The 15,381-nt window shown below is 46.0% G+C and overlaps 1 protein-coding gene across 1 annotated transcript in view; it reads left to right on the top strand.

Annotated features, from left to right (window-relative positions):
* The first annotated feature begins 1,618 nt into the window (after positions 1 to 1,618).
* The window catches only part of LOC141476928 (NAD-dependent malic enzyme, mitochondrial-like), a 33,611-nt gene continuing 19,848 nt past the window's right edge, over positions 1,619 to 15,381 (top strand). Inside the window, exons 1-2 of the mRNA XM_074165859.1 lie at positions 1,619 to 1,749; positions 15,102 to 15,235. Of these exons, the coding sequence (XP_074021960.1) occupies positions 1,642 to 1,749; positions 15,102 to 15,235 (242 nt within the window). The 5' untranslated portion in view covers positions 1,619 to 1,641. The remainder of the gene's footprint in view (positions 1,750 to 15,101; positions 15,236 to 15,381) is intronic.

Here is a 15,381-nt window from a genome sequence, read left to right as displayed (position 1 = left end):
ATGGGAGAGGGGCTCCAGCCCTCTGATCATTTTCGTGGCCCTCCGCTGGACCCGTTCCAACAGGTCCATGTCCCTCCTGTGTTGAGGACTCCAAAGCTGGACACAGGGTGGGGTCTCACAAGCGCAGAGTAGAGGGGTAGAACCACCTCCCGCGACCTGCTGGCCACACTTCTTTTGATGCAGCCCAGGATGCCGGGGGCCTTCTGGGCTGCCAGTGCATGTTGCCAGCTCATGTTGAGCTTCTCATCCATGAGCTCTCCCAAGTCCTTCTCCTCAGGGCTGCTCTCCAGCTATTCTCTGCCCAACCTGTGTTTGTGCTTGGGATTGCCATGTCCCAGGTGCAGGACCTTGCACTTGGCTTGGTTGAACTTCATGAGGTTTGCACAGGCCCACCTCTCCAGCCTGTCTAGGTCCCTCTGGATGGCATCCCTTCCCTCCAGCGTGTCGACCGCGCCACACAGCTTGGTGTCATCGGTAAAATTGCTGACAGTGCACTCTATCCCACTGTCCACGTCTCCAACACACATTAAACAGCACTGGTCCCAGTACCGACCAGGGATGATGGAGCTCCGTCCACAAGGGTTCCCTACCATGTTGACCCTGGATCTTTGCCTTCTTCCACTGACTGTTTAGATCCCTGTTGCTAAAGGGATCTATTTTTTTCCTCTCCCTATGTTGGGATTCTGCATCCAAGCTGTGTCTGTCTGTCCTGCCACCTTCATGTGTCTTCACAGAGGCCGTGGTCCCGTGTAAGGTCTTGCTGTCGTTGCTGTTGTGTCTCTGTGTTGGTGAAATCACGTTTAGAGATGAGTCCAATACACATTCCCTGGGTGGTAACCGCATTCTACAAGCATGTAATAAATGATAATTTCTGCTCCAGAGAGCTTGCAATTAATAGTTGAATAAAAGGGGTTTGAGAGCAGTTATCACCTGGTTGAGATTAAGAACTAAGCTTTCGAGTGGTACTAACAAATTTTTATTAAGGAAACATACCCTTTATTGAAAAGGATATATTGTCCCTGAAAATAACCCTTTTTTTAAGGTTTAAAACCTTAAGGTTTTAACCTTTTTTACAGGAATTTTTAAAATCTAAGCATGGAATCCAGAGTTTAGTGAATTTTTTGACCCTTTTAATTCTAGGTTTTGTTCTAATCTAGTTTTAATACGCTAAGAGACATCATTTCTTTCCTTTCTGTTCCCCAGGCCGCAAGATTTCATTGTCAGAAAGCTATTGGAGAAACTCAGCTTAAATTTTTCTTGCTGCAGTGGCCCAAGTCATTCTGTCCTCCCCGGTATTTGCGCTGGTGCCAGTTCCATGGGTCACCACAGAAGGTTAATATTTGCTAATGGCGATTCTGCTCTGGGTTTATGGTGCAGCTCTGAGACAATACCTACTGAATGCTGGCTTATACTGGTGTCCCTTTATGTTCCCATTTGAAAACCTTCCTTTTTTTTCCTCCTGGCTGCCACAAGGCAATTTTGAGTTACTATCGCGGTGTTAGAGCAAAGAGTCTTATCTAGCATGTACCTATTTCTTCCGCAACAGAAGGCCGACAAATATGAATGTCAGTTCTGCTGCCTCTGTGTCTGAAGGAGTTTTTTCTTTTCCTTTTCCCAGGTGCAGGATAAAAGAACCCCACCATGTTCTCCCGACTACGAATAGCTGCCGCTCCCTGCGCGATGGCACGGCGCGGGGCGCATACGAAAGAAAAAGGCAAGCCACTGATGTTGAACCCGCGAACAAACAAGGTTGGTGCTGTTGCGGTTATCAAATATCTTATCTTCATCCGGTAATTGGCCGACGGACCTTGTTCCAGGGTTAAACCACCTCCAAGAGGTGTAGCACTGGGCCACAGCCAAAAAAAGGGTACAGGAGATGGAAGAGTCAAGTGATCGTTTCAAGTTTATTACCTGGACACCTACAGTACAAGGACTTTCAATAAACACCCTCTGCTTCTGTCAGCTCTTCCCCTTGGGCTGGTTGTATTGAAGGAAAGCTTTAGCAGATAAAAGAGTTTTATTTCATAGCTGACAAAAGTGAATTCTGATTTCAGTCTTGCCAGCGATAGAAAGTGTCAGCCTCTCTGTCCCAGTCCTGGCTTTTTCCTGCCAGGCTCTGAGTTGGAACCGAGCCATATCAGTAAGAAACATCCTTGTGCAGAGAGTCGAACAGAGAGCATCTAAAAATAAGCCTTGAATGGAGCTAACTGGGAGGTAGAGACATTATGTTAATTCTCTGCATCGGGAAGAACTTCTCCTAAAAAAATTAGCTTTGCTTTTTTTCTCTTCACAAAAATTTTGCTATTTCCACACCTCCATCCCCAGCCTCTGTTTTTTTTTCCTGGAGTAGCAGCAGCCTTCAGGAATATTGAAACAACGTGTAAAGTAAAACTAGTGAGAAATGAGATGAGGGCTTTTGGTAGCTGATCCAAGATGTCTAAAGTGGCCAAAAAAGGTGACAAGCCTATCTGCCTCTCCCAGGGTATTCCCTGAGCACTGGAGCTATGGAAGCTGGACTTCCATAGTTTTACCCTATGTTTTTAATGTCTGGCTTTTCTCCTCTTCCCCATTCTCTGATTTGACTTTTTTTTTTTTTCCTTTCTGCAAATTCTTATATTTCCCCTTCACTTTGTATTTCCTTCCCTTCCTTTTCTTTATCCCTCTCTTTTTTTTTTTTCTTTTTTTTTTTTTGTTGGTCAGAGTTGGAAGTTGACCAGTGGGCTCAAATTATCTGGGGGAAGATATCAAACTAATAACTCCAGGGACGTGTCTAATGGCAAAAATGGCTCCTGGGTGTCCTCAAAGGAAAGGAAAAAACCAAAATACAGAACTGCAGTCATGTTTATTACCATTTCTTGTACAGTATAGTGTAGTGTCAGATGCCTTGATACTGCAGATTGCATATATATATATATGTGTGTGTGTGTGTAGGGTGCTGCACCTGGGGAGGAATAACCCCCTGCACCAGGACAGATTGGGGGTGACCTGCTGGAGAGCAGCTCTGAGGAAAAACACCTGGGAGATCTGGTGGACAACAGGATGCCCATGAGCCAGCAATGTGCCCTTATGGCCAAGAAGGCCAATGGCATCCTGGGGGGCATCAGGAAGAGTGTGGCCAGCAGGTGGAGGGAGGTCATCCTCCCCCTCTGCTCTGCCCTGGGGAGGCCCCATCTGGGGCACTGGGTCCAGTGCTGGGCTCCCCAGTTCAAGAAGCACGGGGAACTGCTGGAGAGGAGACAGCAGAGGGCTACAAAGATGCTGAGGGGCCTGGAGCATCTCTCTGATGAGGAAAGGCTGAGGGACTTCTTGGGTCTTTTGAGTCTGGAGAAGAGAAGACTGAGGGGGGATCTGATCAAGGCCTATAAATACTTCAAGGGTGGGTGTCAGGAGGATGGGGCCAGTCTTTTTTCAGTGGTGCCCAGGGACAGGACAAGAGGAAACGGGCACAAACTTGAACATAAGAAGTTCCATCTCAACATGAGGAGGAACTTGTTTCCTGTGAGGGTGGCAGAGCCCTGGAAGAGGCTGCCCAGAGAGGTGGTGGAGTCTCCTTCTCTGGAGACATTCCAACCCCGCCTGGCCACGTTCCTGTGGGACCTGCTCTGGGTGGCCCTGCTCTGGCAGGGGGTTGGACTAGATGATCTCCAGAGGTCCCTTCCAACCCCATACCGTTCTGTGATACATGTGTAGAAGTCAGAGACTGCCTGACTGCAAAAATAAAATCGGGATTGCCATGTTGGGGTAGGAGAAAAGAATAGATCTGTATGATTTGTCCAGATCAGATTATCTCCAGCCTTTTTTGAGCTCTAAACACTTTGACATGCCAGTGGAAATTATTTCAAGCCCTGTAAGCTTTTCCAAGCGCTGATTATGCAACCCTGTTCAGAACCAAAAACAATAGGTCGTTTCTTATTGTTTTTCTAGTGGTAATATCTTTCTAATTTTTTTTTTTTGAGCCTGGAAATCTCTGGTGGACTGAGCACAATGCAGTATTTTTTATGGGGTTTTTTGTGAGGAGGAGGGAAGAGCGGAGAGTTGCTTCTTAACAGCAATTGATTTTTTTTTTTTAAATTCTTTAATGTCTTCAAGAAATTATACTTGTGAGAGGGGAAAAAAACTTTCCACGTTTGTTCGGCTGTTTGTATCAGTCTGTTATTAAGGCTGACACCTGTTTGGGTGGATCTGTAAACAAGTTAAGTGACACTGTTTGATATTGGATGCAGTATCTGTCAAGAAATGCATTTTGGAAGTTCAGCAGAGAAAGAAATGATTGACTAAATATGCCAAGTACTTTACCCTTTGTGCTTTTCTTGCCCACAGTGTCTCCTATGCATATATATATATTATATACAAGCACAGATAAAGGGCTTTATCTCTTGCTGGCAGGTCATTGAGATCGTCTTTTTATGTCTTGTGTTTTAGATGCTTATGTTTAGTTTTTACAGTCCCTATCAACTCTATAAATCAGAATATTTGGTCTCCTCTAATGTACCCAGCCCCTAAAATAAGAGCTGCAAGATCTGCAGCACCGCTAACAGAAAACCACCCCTTCCCCTTGTGCAAATTTGCCTTCTCCTGTTCTTGGAGGAGTTTTTTCTCTTACTATTTGGGGTTTTTTTTTCACCTTTCTTTCCCACCCTTACCTGTCCCCTGCAGGTGGGAACTACACCTACATCAGGTGGTTGGGTTTTTTACATTCGAAGGCTGGCCTTCAAGTGTCTTTTGGCCAGGGTGGCTCAGAAAAGGTCATGAGCTATATCAGTAATGCCCTTGCTGTTGCAGCCAAACAATTGCAGAACATATTGTAACTGCATCGTTGGCATCCCTGTGTATTTACGATCTTCCATGATGTTTGATTTCTCCTCTGTGACCGGGATTCAAATTACAGTTAATTGTCTTAAGGGCCTTTTATTCTGCTGGAGATCCCCTGCTGTGCCAAAGCAGCGTTTTAAGGTGGTTGGGCGCTTCAAACTCTGTTAGGACAATCTCATTTGTTTAGTATTGGCAATTAAATTATTATTTATATTGTGGAAATGCTTTGGATTCTCACTCCAGGGCCCGGATTTCTTCTCCCAGCCCAGAGCAGATGATGTATGAGTAGACAGATGATCCCTGACCGTGGCGATGTCCATTCTGCCACGTAGAGGGCATCAGCGTGTCTTTATCTTCACGAGAAGTAACGTGACCTGTAACATTATTTGTACACTTGCTTTCTGTGTACTTGCGGCAAATTCATGACTCTGAATAATTTGTGACGCTTTCTGTGATTTTCCTACCTTGTGGCATCAGATTTTCTTGTTACTCTCCACGTGCGTGACTGTGTTTGGTCCAGTTGGTTCCATTACCCCTTTTTTTATTACTCCCTCAATATTGTTTGATTATTTCATTCTTTAATATCATTCTCCTCTACTGACAATGACTCTCACATTTTTACCTTCAGCAAATATCTTTAGGACGCTGCATTAAACGCGCACACGTATTTGGATGTATGTATATGCCTGGGCACATCTGCCTGGGAATGTATGATAAAATTAAAATAATAATTCACTGACAGTGTCACAAGTGGCAGTTTAATCCCAGATTCCTGAAAAACTGCCCCAGTGTCTGTCTTCCATACGGGTGATCATCTTCTCGTATGTTGTATTTAGCGAGACCATTAATTACAGTTTCATCTGTATTCATTCCCAGCTTTTTCAGCCCAATTTATTTTCATCTGTGCCTTAATGAATGCTTTCAGAAACTCTGATAGATTATCTTTGTTTAAAGAATCATAGAATCTGATTCTGTGAATCATGGAATTGTCTAGGTTGGAAGGCACCTTTAAGATCATCTAGTCCAACCATCAACCTAACTCTGAAAAAAAACACATCACTAAACCATGTCACTAAGCACTATGTCAACCCGTCTTTTAAATATCTTCAGGGATGGTGCCTCCACCTGGGCAGCCCATTCCAAGGCTTAATAACCCTTTCCGTGGAAAAATTGTTCCTAATATCCAATCTGAACCTCCCCTGGTGCAACTTGAGGCCGTTTCCTCTTGTCCCATCGCCTGGTCCTTGGGAGAAGAGACCGACCCCCCCTGGCACCCTCTTTTCAGGGAGTTGGAGAGAGCGAGAAGGTCTCCCCTCAGCCTCCTTTTCTCCAGGCTGAACACCTCCAGCTCCCTCAGCCGCTCCTCACAAGACTTGTGCTCCAGACTCCTCACCAGCTCCGTTGCCCTTCTCTGGACCCGCTCCAGCCCCTCAATGTCTTTTTTGTCCTGAGGGCCCAAAACTGGACCCAGCCCTCGAGGTGGGGCCTCACCAGTGCCCAGTACAGGGGGACGATCACCCCCCGAGTCCTACTCGCCACGCTGTTCCTGACACAGGCCAGGATGCTGGTGGACTTCTTGGCCATCTTGGCATGCTGCTGGCTCATATTCAACCACTGTTGACCAACATCCCCAGGTCCTTTTCCACCGGGCAGCTCCAGCCACTCTGCCCCAGGCCTGGAGCGTCCATGGGGCTGGTGTGACCCAAGAGCAGGACTTGGCACTGGGCCTTGTTGAACCTCATCCCATTGGCCTCAGCCCATCCATCCAGCCTGTCCAGATCCCTCTGCAAAGCCTTTCTACCCTCCAGCAGATCAACACTCCCACCCAACTTGGTGGAGAACCAGTTCTCTTAACAAAGATGTACGTCATCTTCCTGACTTCTGGCAAATATCCAAACAGTGTGTTTCTAATTCAGAATAAAAACCAACCAACCAACCAAAAAAAACCCACCCAAAACTCAAAGCTAGTTGGACAAAATAAATGGGATAGGTCAAGAGAATGTGAAGAAAGATTATATGAACTTGGAAAATCTAAAAGCAGATCCTCCCTTGCCCTTCCATTGCCCTTTCTCACCATGCTGGTTTTTTGACACATTTGGTTTCTTTTATTTTAATACTTTTTTTTTTAGACTGTGTCAGTTGGGTTGAGCAGCTGGGGTGTAGGATACGCAATGCCTGTCTGCCTTCCAGGGGAAACCAGGATAAACAGGATGTGGGGATGTTCTGCAAATGGTAATTATCGTGTTGCCAAGAAGTGCAGGGTTTGAAATAAAACCAGCGGTTTCTGATCAGTCGCGATGAAAGATCCTAGAAGGCAGGAAACTGATACTTCCTTGTGCGCACACACACCCCCAGAAGTCCCACCGCAAGCTTTGTGTCCTGCCCAACTGGTTTGGAGACGGAGGGATCGTTGGATGGAGGTTGCATGACCGTGTTTCTGCAGGTTTTATCAACTTCCTTGAGATCTGTGTGCTTTTAAAGGGAATAAAATGTGGAAAGATGGAACCGTTTAATCTGTAACCAGCTTTTATTGTCTCTCTGAAAAGGTGCTTGTCCCAGTTTGAGGTGCCAAAGGTGGTAGATAATATTGCACCTCATTTAACTGAGATCAGCTGTTCTGCTCAGGACTCATGAGCTGCTGGGATGGTGGGTGGAGGAAGGAAGGAAGCTGTCTTAGTTCTTAATTTATTTATTTTTTTTTAATAGGATTAATTCCCCTAAATGAGACCGAAAGCAATGGCATCTGCTGACATGAAAAATAGCAGTTTAATGAAATGTCTCTGTGTTCAGTGATGCTACGTGGTATAGATGAACCGTTTCAGTCACATGATTTGCAATATACAGCTTTGCCATAACGGTTGGTGCTTGGAAAAAAAAACCTCTTCCTGATTTTTTCCCGTTTTCTACAGGGGAATGCTTTTAGTTGAAGCCAGATCATAAGGAAAGGAGAGCTACTGTGGGTTTGCCAAGCCTGGTTCAGCAGCCAAAGGGATTTACATCTGGTTCCACACTCACAGAGGACGTACAAGAACTGGTGGCATCTTTTGCCACTCAACAAGGGTGCATTGCATGAGCAGCAATGTGCCCTTGTGGCCAAGAAGGCCAATGGCATCCTGGGGGGCATAAAGAAGAGCGTGACCAGCAGGTGGAGGGAGGTCATCCTCCCCCTCTGCTCTGCCCTGGGGAGGCCCCATCTGGAGCACTGGGTCCAGTGCTGGGCTCCCCAGTTGAAGAAGGACAGGGAACTGCTGGAGAGGGGACAGCAGAGGGCTACAAAGATGCTGAAGGGCCTGGAGCATCTCTCTGATGAGGAAAGGCTGAGGGACTTCTTGGGTCTCTTGAGTCTGGAGAAGAGAAGCCTGAGGGGGGATCTGATCAAGGCCTATAAATACTTCAAGGGTGGGTGTCAGGAGGATGGGGCCAGGCTTTTTTCAGTGGTGCCCAGGGACAGGACAAGAGGTAATGGCCACAAACTTGACCATAAGAAGTTTCACCTAAACATGAGAAGAAACTTCTTTCCTGTGAGGGTGTCAGAGCCCTGGAAGAGGCTGCCCAGAGAGGTGGTGGAGTCTCCATCTCTGGAGACATTCCAACCCCACCTGGACACGTTCCTGTGGGACCTGCTCTGGGTGGACCTGCTTTGGCAGGGGGTTGGACTAGGTGATCTCCAGAGGTCCCTTCCAACCCTGTGATCTTTGCCTGCAAGAGACGAAGGTCTTTAAAGGCTTAATAATCTGGGGAACGTCTGGGTTGTCTCACAGGTCAGCAGGGAGCAGATGGCTGTGCTGTGTCAGCTGTACCCTCCAGCATATGTACGATGCTGTTTCTACAAGAATAAAGATAGGAAATGGAATTTAAAAAGAGAAGGAGGAAAGAAATCAAAGGAGATTTCCATATTCTACATGATTCTCAGAAACACAGAGAAACTTTGAATCTGTGGCCGAGATAGCAAATACACCTTTGATTCCTATGCGTAATCTTCATTAATTTTGCAGCGGAGACGTGTTGTGCAATAGTGAACTTTGTGATTTAGCAAAAGGAAGCAGAGTTAAGAGAAGCAGCCCAGAATCTGATGTAAAAGTGTTTTATTTTCAAAATGCTTAAGATGCTACTTCAAAGCCTACAATACACTGCTGAATATGTTGTAACAACCATTAGAAGTTACATGAAAACCATTTGATTAAATCTTCCCTGTGAAGTCAGCAAACCCTCATTTTCCAAACAGTGGCATGTTTGGATATATTCTGCATTTACATCTTTATCAGGGGCACTGAATGGCTTATTTTTTATAAACTGTACAGGTTTTTTAGAATGTTTGAGAGTATTTATCGTATCAGGTAAAAATATCTTCTCCTGTATATAAGCCTGCAAGACTTTGCAGGTGGGCAAAAAATATCATCACTAATACTTATAGAATCATAGAATGGTCAGAGTTGGAAGGGACCTTAAAGACCATCCAGTTCCAACCCCTGCCCTGGGCAGGGACACCTCCCACCAGACCACGTTGCTCAAAGCCCCCTCCAACCTGGCCTTGAACCCCTCCAGGGATGGGGCAGCCACAGCTTCTCTGAGCAACCTGGGCCAGGGTCTCACCACCCTCACAGCAAAGAAGTTCTTCCCCAGATCTCATCTCAATCTCCCCTCTTTCAATTTAAACCCCTTCCCCCTCGTCCTATGGCTCCCCTCCCTGATCAAGTGTCCCTCCGCAGCTTTCCTGGAGGCCCCCTTCAGGTACTGGAAGGCTGCTCTGAGGTCTCCCTGGAGCCTTTTCTTCTCCGGGCTGAACCCCCCCAACTCTCTCAGCCTGTCCTCACAGGAGAGGTGCTCCAGCCCTCTGAGCACCCTCGTGGCCCTCCGCTGGACCCGTTCCAGCAGGTCCATGTCCTTCCTGTGTTGAGGACTCCAAAGCTGGACACAGAACTCCAGGTGGGGTCTCACGAGCGCAGAGTAGAGGGGTAGAATCACCTCCCGCAACCTGCTGGCCACAATTCTTTTGATGCAGCCCAGGATGCAGTTGGCTTTCTGGTCTGCCATTGCACGTTGCCGGCTCATGTTGAGCTTCTCATCCACCAACACCCCCAAGTCCTTCTCCTCAGGGCTGCTCTCCAGCCATTCTCTGCCCAACCTGTATTTGTGCCTGGGATTGCCACGTCCCAGGTGCAGGACCCTGCACTTGGCTTGGTTGAACTTCATGAGGTTTGCACGGGCCCACCTCTCCAGCCTGTCCAGATGCCTCTGGATGGCCTCTGACTTCTCTGCTCAGAAACCTCTCCATTTTTCTTACTCAGTGGTGCTATAAAAATCACACTTGCAGGAATCAAGTCTCCTGGTCGCCTTCCTGCAAAGTAGGCAACTAGAATTTTTATACGCTGATATTTATTGCTCCACTGGCTTTGTGTAGTAGAGCCCAGTTGTTGAGTCCCAGCCCCAGAGAGTTTGTGGATTAAAGGCGCAAAGACTCGATGTGAGCTTGTCTTAACTAAAAAAAAAAACAACTGTCAACACTTGATTTTTTTATTTTTTTTTTTCTCCACGGCAGCACGTTGGGTTTATTGCAACAAATTTGTCTCCGTGCGTATTAATTAATTGGTTTGTGGTCTTTTGAAGTGTGCTGGTTTTTCTCCTAGATGAGCTCCCTGTTTTCATCTGTACTATCTGAGAAAGGACACCTGGTTTTTTCTGAGCTGTAAAGAGGATTAAGGAAACTAATCCAAGTAAGAGTCGGTGGATAACACTTGGAGAAAGGACACCTAGTGTTGTGGGTCAGAGGAAACCAGAAAGGGATCCCTTTGACTTGTATCCAAATCATTATGGTATTCAGGTATTTAATCCCAATGGAAACCAGTGGGAATTTGGCCCCGTAAGTAGGTGCTGGGATCTGAAGTGCCGTTGAGATCGACGGTCCCGGTGCTGCAAATTGCTGAGTGCCTCCTGATTCACTGGGAACGGATCACTGGTTCTTTCGAACCCCACCAGGGTTTATAAAATGAGGGAAAAGGCTGGGAAAGGGGAGGGTACTCTTTATGAGGGAGTGTAGCGATAGGACAAGGGATAATGGTTTTAAACTGGAAGAGGGGAGATTGAGATGAGATCTCAGGAGGAACTTCTTTGCTGTGAGGGTGGTGAGACCCTGGCCCAGGTTGCCCGGAGAAGCTGTGGCTGCCCCATCCCTGGAGGGGTTCAAGGCCAGGTTGGAGGGGGCTTGGAGCAACCTGGTCTGGTGGGAGGTGTCCCTGCCCAGGGCAGGGGGTTGGAATGAGATGATCTTTAAGCTCCCTTCAAACTCTAACCATTCTTTGATTCTATGAAATTTGTAATAATGCACCAGTTTAAGGAAAATCTCCGTCCTGCGAGGTGCTGTGCTGAGAACGAGCCGCAATCCCAAATCCAAACCAAGGAGGCAGCTGATGGTCACGGATGAAGATAAGGAATGGGAATAGAGCAAGTGTTGGAAGGGCTTTGGGGTTTTTATAGTGCTGCTCTGGACTAAACTCATTCTGTTACAGTTGGAACCAGGATTGAATTTCTGTATTCAGATGCCTGAGTTAGGCCTGGGCAAAAAAATTAAAGCATCTTTTAATGAGGTAAGATCTAATTGTCACGTAAATAAACAGCTGGAAGTGCTTAGTAGCACTTAAAGAATTCGCTGTGTTTAATGTTATTGTAGCTCCATTTTCAGATACACTGAAAAAACAGGTTGCCTATAGACTGGAAAAAAATATGAATAAACTGAATAAAGATGGGGTAGCTCTTCTGCTTAGTACTAACCCGAGGGCTCGTTTGATGTTATCAAGGACCCAGATGGTTTAAGGTCACTGGTTTCACTGTACTGGGAAATGAAAGAAAAGCCATGTCCCAGCGTCGTGCTAATAGTGGAAATTAGAAATTAAGTAGACTTTATTTTTTAAGGGACTTGAGAGTTTCTGATGGGGAGGACGTGGGTTCTGCTGGTGAGATATTTCAGCTGGTTTAGAGCAAAACGTCAGCGTGACCGGTACGGTGCCACCGAAGGGATTCTAACCTTTGACATGCCTTAAACTAGTGACATTAGCGACTTTACTGGCCAGTGTTTATGTGTTTTCTGAAAAGAGACTATGCTTTTCTTTTTTTTAAAAAATTCTTCTTAATATCGTAAATCTTTTGGCGTCACTTGTTTTTGTAGTGCCTAAAGTAACAGTCAAAATATTACAGATGTTTACCAGCTGTGCTCGCCTTCCTATCCTAAATCACTTGCGCTGCAAGGACAGTTGCTTTAAAAAGGGTTACTTTAAAAAGGGTTGGTTTAGAAAGGCATAAACTGCTGGCGGTAACGAATTTAGGGGGTAATTAAGGACAAGGGGAAGAGCAGCCGAGATGTGTGGTTGCATGATTAGCTTCCATGCAACTTTGGAAGATGCGTTTACGTTCCCAGAGAGTCTTTCAATATTTCTTATGAAGTAAGAAGAAGTGAAAATGAAGCAGATTCTTTGCAACATAATTAAAAAAAAAAAAGCCCAAAACCAGGCATTTTGCATGTGTTCCTTGTGGGTTTTGTTTGTTTTTTTTTTTTTTTCTTGTGCTGCTAGTTGTGTTCTCAGTGGAAATTTTGGATCATGATCCTAGGGCTGGAGCCCCTCTGCTGTGAGGACAGGCTGAGACAGTTGGGGGGGTTCAGCCTGGAGAAGAGGAGGCTCCGGGGAGACCTTTGAGCCCCTTCCAGTCCCTGAAGGGGCTCCAGGAAAGCTGGGGAGGGACTCCTGATCAAGGAGGGGAGCCACAGGATGAGGGGGAAGGGTTTGACACTGAAAGAGGGGAGATTGAGATGAGATCTGGGGAAGAACTTCTTTGCTGTGAGGGTGGTGAGACCCTGGCCCAGGTTGCCCCGAGAAGCTGTGGCTGCCCCATCCCTGGAGGGGTTCAAGGTCAGGTTGGACGGGGCTTTGAGCAACGTGGTCTGGTGGGAGGTGTCCCTGCCCAGGGCAGGGGGGTTGGAACTGGATGATCTCTAAGGTCCCTTCCAACTCTAATCACTCTGTGATTCTATGATTATTCAAATGAGTTTTCTGAAAAATTACCACGTGGCTCAAGTGACTCTTACACCCAGCGAAAAGACCAGCAGCAAGGGTAAAAAGTTCAGGAATAAGCCGTCATCTGAAATTAATTTAGAGGCAACACTGGAAAAAATACTTGAGAATAACAATGGTTTGCGAAAAAGCGGTTTGCAAATGACTCATAACAGAAAAAGGAGAAATTAAGTTCAGTGTTTTACATCAAATCTATTACATGGAAGGTTGTCAGGGTGCATCTGTCTATTTTAGAGTTAAAAACTTACAATTTCTTGCAAACACTGAGGTTTTAATTTTTTTTTTTCTTGGAGTAGCTTTTTTTAACTCTTCAAATATTTTATTACTTTAGAATACGGTATAGAATTGGTACAGAAAAGCAGGTGGACTGCTTAAATCCGTGTAGTCAAAACAACTGATACTAAGCGTGATTTAAATAAGCAAAGAGAAAAAAATGTGTAAAAATATGAATTATTTTAATAATGTGTTTTCTTAAGGAGTGGTTATATTGGTTACAAACCATTCAAGTGTGGTGAGTATGGACTCTAAATCAGAGAGGTTTGGTTAATGGACATGCTTTCTACAAATACCTGTGAAATCTATTCAAACATAAGGTGAAATATATATATATTGTAACCTGAATTTATGTCTTTTATTCTAAAGGGGGAAAATACTACTTTTTTTTCTGCTCATTTTTTCTGATTGCTGGGTTTTCCTGGGTTTTCGGCTCCTGCGTTCGCAAATATTCATTTAATCATTCATTGAACTGACCCACTTGGATAAACGGGATGAAGGAAAGTTTCTCATTGCGCTTTCGGAAGCGGCAAACTTGAAGCGGGGTCAGTTGTCGGAAATGGGGTCAGCGCTTTGGGCCAGGTTGGCCGTGAATCCGGACTCGGATCATTTAACTTTAAGTTAAATTAACTCAATTTATGCCTTGATTTAACTGCCCCGTGAAGATTTCTTCACCGCAGGTAGCTCACAGCAGGCTCTTATGTGTCCCAAGTGAAAACCCAGTTTTATTAGATGTTATTGTGAAATAACCTGATGAACTTCAACAAGGGCAAGTGTAGGGTGCTGCACCTGGGGAGGAATCACCCCCTGCACCAGGACAGGTTGGGAGTGACCTGCTGGAGAGCAGCTCTGAGGAGAAAGACCTGGGAGTCCTGGTGGCCAACAGGATGCCCATGAGCCAGCAATGTGCCCTTGTGGCCAAGAAGGCCAATGGCATCCTGGGGGGCATCAGGAAGAGTGTGACCAGCAGGTGGAGGGAGGTCATCCTCCCCCTCTGCTCTGCCCTGGGGGGAGGCCCCATCTGGAGCACTGGGTCCAGTTCTGGGCTCCCCAGTTCAAGAAGGACAGGCAACTGCTGGAGAGGGGACAGCAGAGGGCTACAAAGATGCTGAGGGGCCTGGAGCATCTCTCTGATGAGGAAAGGCTGAGGGGCTTGAGTCTTTTGAGTCTGGAGAAGAGAAGCCTGAGGGGGGATCTGATCAAGGCCTTTAAATACTTCAAGGGTGGGTGTCAGGAGGATGGGGCCAGTCTTTTTTCAGTGGTGCCCAGGGACAGGACAAGAGGAAACAGGCACAAACTTGAACATAAGAAGTTCCATCTAAACATGAGGAGAAACTTCTTTGCTGTGAGGGTGGCAGAGCCCTGGAAGAGGCTGCCCAGAGAGGTGGTGGAGTCTCCTTCTCTGGAGACATTCCAACCCCGCCTGGACACGTTCCTGTGGGACCTGCTGTGGGGGGACCTGCTTTGGCAGGGGGTTGGACTAGATGATCTCCAGAGGTCCCTTCCAACCCCATATCATTCTGTGATTCTGTAAACAACAATTCAAAGAGGGCTCTGGACTAAACGTTATGTAGGGACCAAACTGGGTGACCCACATGTTCTTGGTCAGCCTTATGTTCCTGTAAAACAATTCAAGAAGCAGCTGTTATTTTACTTTTAAACCTTATCCTGTCTGCAGTGGGATCTCTTAGTTGTTCTCCAGTTTCAATGAAATGAAAATCTGGCAAAGGGTGTGAGGACGTGAGAGCTGTGGAAAAACTGTGGTCAAAAGGGCTACCCTCAAAGGATGAGGAGAACCCTGGCAGAGGGAAATCTATCCAACCCCTGCCTGCTCTGGCACCTGCCATGAGAAAACCAGGCAGTGGATAGTCTGAAATAGCAAATAGAAAGACATTATAAATAGAAATACTAGAGGAAGAACCGCTAATTATTTCTCACCTCTCTTGCTTTCAGGGTATGGCCTTTACCTTACACGAACGACAGATGCTTGGGCTGCAAGGACTTCTACCTCCTAAAATAGAGACACAAGACATTCAAGCCTTACGCTTCCATAAGAATTTGGCAAAAATGACCGACCCCTTGGAAAAGTAAGCGCTCTCCTGGCCTTGGTTTGTCATGCAAGTAACTGAAAATTGCTGTAAAATATTTCCTGGGGATAACCAAACAAGGTTTCTCTGCCCCCAGTGGGTTTATTTAGTTGTTGGGGGCTATTTTCACTTTTACACAAAAAACT

The sequence above is a fragment of the Numenius arquata genome, chromosome Z (genome assembly GCF_964106895.1).
Source record: "Numenius arquata chromosome Z, bNumArq3.hap1.1, whole genome shotgun sequence".
Classification (NCBI taxonomy): Eukaryota; Metazoa; Chordata; class Aves; order Charadriiformes; family Scolopacidae; genus Numenius; species Numenius arquata.
The sequence above is the reverse complement of the archived record's forward strand: the minus strand, read 5'-3'. Positions and strand labels throughout refer to the sequence as shown.